The 5,195-nt window shown below is 35.1% G+C and overlaps 1 protein-coding gene across 1 annotated transcript in view; it reads left to right on the forward strand.

Moving 5' to 3' along the window:
- LOC106478328 overlaps nt 1-5,195 on the forward strand; it is a 209,921-nt gene that overhangs the window by 111,094 nt on the left and 93,632 nt on the right. Inside the window, exon 3 of the mRNA XM_022381933.1 lies at nt 3,669-3,884. Within this exon, the coding sequence (XP_022237641.1) occupies nt 3,669-3,884 (216 nt within the window). The remainder of the gene's footprint in view (nt 1-3,668; nt 3,885-5,195) is intronic.

Here is a 5,195-nt window from a genome sequence, read left to right on the forward strand (position 1 = left end):
GATAATTAATTATCCATTATTGTTCAGTGGCCTAACTGGCTATTTATTTAGTTGGTAATTTCTCTTCATTACCAAAACATAAGTTTCAGTGGAGGAGGGAAGAGATGACGTAGAGGCCTAATCTATTCCTTGATTCGCTACGTCCGGTACAGCAGAGCTGTTTCAAATGTGTGAGCTTTTCTAATGATGATTGCTAAAACTAACATTTAACACGAATTTAGGTTTTAATTGATGTCTGTGTGTGTATAGGTTCTAAAAGCTGACATAGAGAAATACGACGCCAAACTTGTATTTTTAAGTTCCAGGATTTTACAATTGATAAGAGATTGTATTCACGAGATGTACGTGTGATTATTTGTAACTTGCATTGTCAGATAATAGCTTTACAGTTACAAAAGTGCGATACAAAAAATGTTTATTTTATAACACCGTTATATATATATATTTAAATAATTTGCCCTCCCAGTAAAACTTTCTATTATTATAATGATATTATATTTCTTCATTCGTTATACGAGTTTGTTCTACCTTTGAAAAGGGCCAGGCGTAGCTTAGTGTTCCGGGCTGTGGACCCAAAATTCCTTGATTCGAGTCCAGTTTCAGCAACAACAAAAATTGCGTACCGAGATTTTGGGGTCATGGGTTCGTCATATGAATGACAATCAAATCCCACTATTCGTTTATAGTATCTCAAGAGATAGCAATGGATGTTGTTGACTAGCTGCTTTCCCTCTAGTCTATCAGTTCAAAGTTAAAGACGGTTAATGCGAATAGCCCATTGTGTAGGTTTGTGCGAAAAACTGGAACAGACAAACGCTACCTTTGAAAAGCTTGTATTTTGTAATGGCTGTGGCTACTAATCTTCTAATTACTGCCTAGTTTATGCCGTTCTCTAATGAATCATGTTTTGTTTTCACAACACACAACAGTTAGTCACATTAATTGTAGTGTCCATGATGTTTTTGTTTAGTTTTATGATTCATATTTTGTTAGGGACCCTGTAACCGATAAAGACGTGTACCCACAAGCAGTGTGGTGTGCAAGCATCGTTATAAAAAATGCGTTTAGAAAGCCGATGGAGTATGGGAGCCCATTGTTAATTTTAGGGTTAACGAGTTTCTTATCAATGTCCTAAACGAGCATCAACTGTTCTTATAAAGATTTGTCATCGTACCAAAGTCAAGTTAACTTCACCCATTGGCTCCTTCAATAATATTTCTTCTCTGTTAATGTTAATTTAAGAAGGCATAACAATTTTCAAATGGTTAGTGAAAAAAGAAATTTTACCACAAGAATGAAACACAGACTACGTGATACACACACATACAGCTAAACCAAGATTTGTATGGTATTTACTGTTCCTTTGCCTTGAAAACTAGTTCCTAAAAATAACTTTTCAAAATACTCACAGTAAAGGTAAACTTTGTCAGCGTCTGTAATTACCTTCTTTCGTGTGTTTGCAGTTAAGCACAAAGCTACACAATGGGCTACCTAATAAAACCAGTTGACGACTCAAACAACAATTTAAAAATGCACAATAATTTATTGTATAAAGATAAAAGCAATATAAAAACCAAAACCTCTCTACATGTTTCGATGGAACATGCTCCGCCATTTTCAGGAGACAAGAAAAGCACGAAATGTCATTTATATACTCAAGTAAATGTACATGTACATTTTGCAAATAATATTTTGTCTGAATGAGCATTTTAAAGACGTTGGAGTCGTCAACTGATTTTATTATATCCTTGCACAAGAGCGATCAGTGGAATATATTGAACGGGCTATCTTAAAGCTTTCTAAAAGCACTAATGACAAGAAACAGAAACACCCGTGAAAATACATGCTTGTTTATGTAAGAGATAGAACACCGGACTTAGACCTATTCGTGTTCAATAATACCTTAGTGAGTTTCTAAAACATTACCTTTGGATTACTGTGCCATTTAACTATTCGAACCAGTTGTGAAGACCAGGAGATAAATGGGCTTTGGAAGGTTTCGAAAAACGATGGGGTATAATTCCCATTACAGTACTAACGTTTCATTGTACGTGCCCCCATCATACCACTGTCTTTTGTGTTTTATGGTCGTGGCATTGTCTAATGTATCGGATAAAAACACCTAAGATGATAAAGAAAAGGAAATTAGATGTTTCCAAAGCTGTAAACAACCATTAACATTTTTGAACAGTGATAATACTGCTTTCACAGAGCCTCCCTCCCCCATTCTTATGTTAAAAATAAAATACACGTAGAAATTTTATATTTCAAGCTCCCTTAATGGCTTTTAAAACTGACCAGTAAATGCAATGCTTTCTTAATTACCTTGACAATAATTTCAAGTCATATGTTTCCGATCAGCTAGCTGTGCTATTCATTAAATTAAACGGTTAAAATTTCTTAGGAGGAGCAGAACTCTTTAATTCAAAACAAACACTTATTTTAAATCATAATATTTTGTTTACAGGGTAAAGCAGGGCTATATTTTTCTATTTAAAAATTATTTTCTTGTCGTTTTTTAAACATTAAGTGAAAAAGAATTGTTGAACAGAGCTTTTTTTTTTAAAAAAAGGGTAATTTCTAGAGAGCTGAGTTTCAAAACCAGTATAAACACTTGCTATTTCTCTAGTAGGGACTCAAGTGCCAGCTCATGAGCATCGCATTTATCACTGGAGGGATAATATAATATGATTGGTTTTATGTTAATAAACACAACAGCTTATGTTTTTTTTGGAGAGTCTTGTTTAGGGTTGCTACTTGTCAAAACAGAAGCGGAGGACGACCTGCGCTCATATCTCAAGTAAGGTATCTCGCAACATTGCCTGGAGGTGTCTTCCGTCGTGGGAAAAATACATTCTAGAAACATCTGGAAAGATGATTCGCTCAGTCGGACGACGGAGCCATATAGTTTTACTTTAGTCCAGTTGTCGATAAACTAGATGGAGTCCGTATGAATGGTTGAATAAAAAAAATGATTATCGTTTGTTGTCGATCTTGGTAGAATGTATAGTATGTCTTTCTTTAAAATGTTTGGTATGGGAAGAAAATACCTCATTTAGAATTGAGGACTTTTAGAAATTATTTCACGTTACAGTAAAAAGGATAAATCCAGGAAATTCAAAGCGAGTACCAACTCCAGGATCGTAATCTGTGTTATAATTATTTCGGTATCGTCTAATTCTTATTAACAGTCGGAATTGTTTTACTTTTAACTTAACAATGATAACAGATTTCCAATTTCGTTCTTTCTTTGTTGTGACTATTGTAAAAGTACAAAATTATTGTTTTGATTTTAGATTCAAATAATATTTTCAACGTTTTTACTTAAATTCAGATAATATTTTCAACGTTTTTACTTAAATTCGGATAATATTTTCAACGTTTTTACTTAAATTCGGATAATATTTTCAACGTTTTTACTTAAATTCTTAAACATCGTTTACTAATTTACTTGACCTTTGGTGAGTATGTTTGAACCCAAACTTGTTGAGTTTCTCCGAGGTTAATGATTAACAAAGTAAGATTTGCACGAATGCTCAAGCAAAAGTCCACATTCGTTTCTTACGTGGCATAGTATCGTTTTATTTTTACCCATTTTCTCGTCAAAAACCTGTTTTACTTGAATCTAACAATATTTTCTCATAACATTTTGATTTTGTGTTCAACAGCCAGTTGCGGACAGAAATACAGCGACTCAGGAAGAGAGGGGTACTACGACCTGGCCTGGACTCTACACGTGCTTGTTCTCGTTGTCTGGCCGAGCTCGGTCGAATAATCAATCGTGGCGCCCTCTGTCCAGCCTGCAAAAAGAGAGTATGTAAGTCGTGCAGGCAATACAGAGACGACGGGAAGCAATGGCTGTGCGTAGTTTGTGAGAAACAGAGGTTAGTGTTTTTTTTAGGACATTTTTAGACTATAACATCTAGTCTTCCGACGAATGTTCCTACGATACGAATCAGTGACATAGCTAGAAATTTTCCTAATACTAGATACATGAAATATGCGTCTACCAACTTCTTTAAACAACTGTCATGCACATACTAGCAACACGTTTCCAGCTGAGAGGGGGAGGGGGTAATTAATATCTTTAAATTACCGAATTATTTTATCAAAATTTTCCAAGAGGACGTTCCCCCTCCCTCCCCATAGCTGGTAAGAGTCGCACAGATTACTTACGTATAGGCAGAATTAATGTTTTCCTTAAGTCATTTGGTGAATGATTAAAACATTATTATCAAAGTAAATAAATCATCATGCTAAGTAATCCAAAAAATATACTAGCAAATCTTGTTTTTCCTGAAGCTCGTCAAAATATGCTATTAGTGGATTATGCTGAGTCAACGTAAACACTTTCTCAGCAGGCTAGCAGTATCTAAGCAAGTACTTTAAAGTACTTGCTTAGATACTGCTAGCCTGCTGAGAAAGTACTTGCTTAGATACTGCTAGCCTGCTGAGAAAATATTTAGATACTGCTAGCCTGCTGAGCTCAGCGGGCTAGCAGTATCTAAGCAAGTACTTTCTCAGCGGGCTAGCAGTATCTAAGCAAGTACTTTCTCAGCGGGCTAGCAGTATCTAAGCAAGTACTTTCTCAGCGGGCTAATAGTATCTAAGCAAGTACTTTCTCAGCGGGCTAATAGTATCTAAGCAAGTACTTTCTCAGCGGGCTAATAGTATCTAAGCAAGTACTTTCTCAGCAGGCTAGCAGTATGTAAACAGAACACTTTCTTTGCAAGTTAATGCTATCGAAGCAAATATTCTATTCAGTATGATAATTAGCATATAGTCGTAATATTTGTATTCAAACACTTATTCACCAAACAAATAATATGTAAGCACTTTATCAGCAAACTTACTAACTTTCTCAGCACGTTAACGTTCTAAAAGTTGTCATTTTACTTGAAGTCAGCATAGCCATATTAGTTGTATTCAAACATTTCTTCCTTATCAGGCTAACAGTAGGTAATCATACACTTTCTCAATAGGATAACACTACATAAGGAGACACTTCCTTATCAGGCTAACAGTAGGTAATCATACACTTTCTCAATAGGATAACACTACATAAGGAGACACTTCCTTATCAGGCTAACAGTATGTAATCATACACTTTCTCAATAGGATAACATTACATAAGGAGACACTTCCTTATCAGGCTAACAGTAGGTAATCATACACTTTCTCAATAGGATAACATT

This window comes from Limulus polyphemus, unplaced genomic scaffold, assembly GCF_000517525.1.
Source record: "Limulus polyphemus unplaced genomic scaffold, Limulus_polyphemus-2.1.2 Scaffold200, whole genome shotgun sequence".
NCBI classification, from domain to species: Eukaryota; Metazoa; Arthropoda; class Merostomata; order Xiphosura; family Limulidae; genus Limulus; species Limulus polyphemus.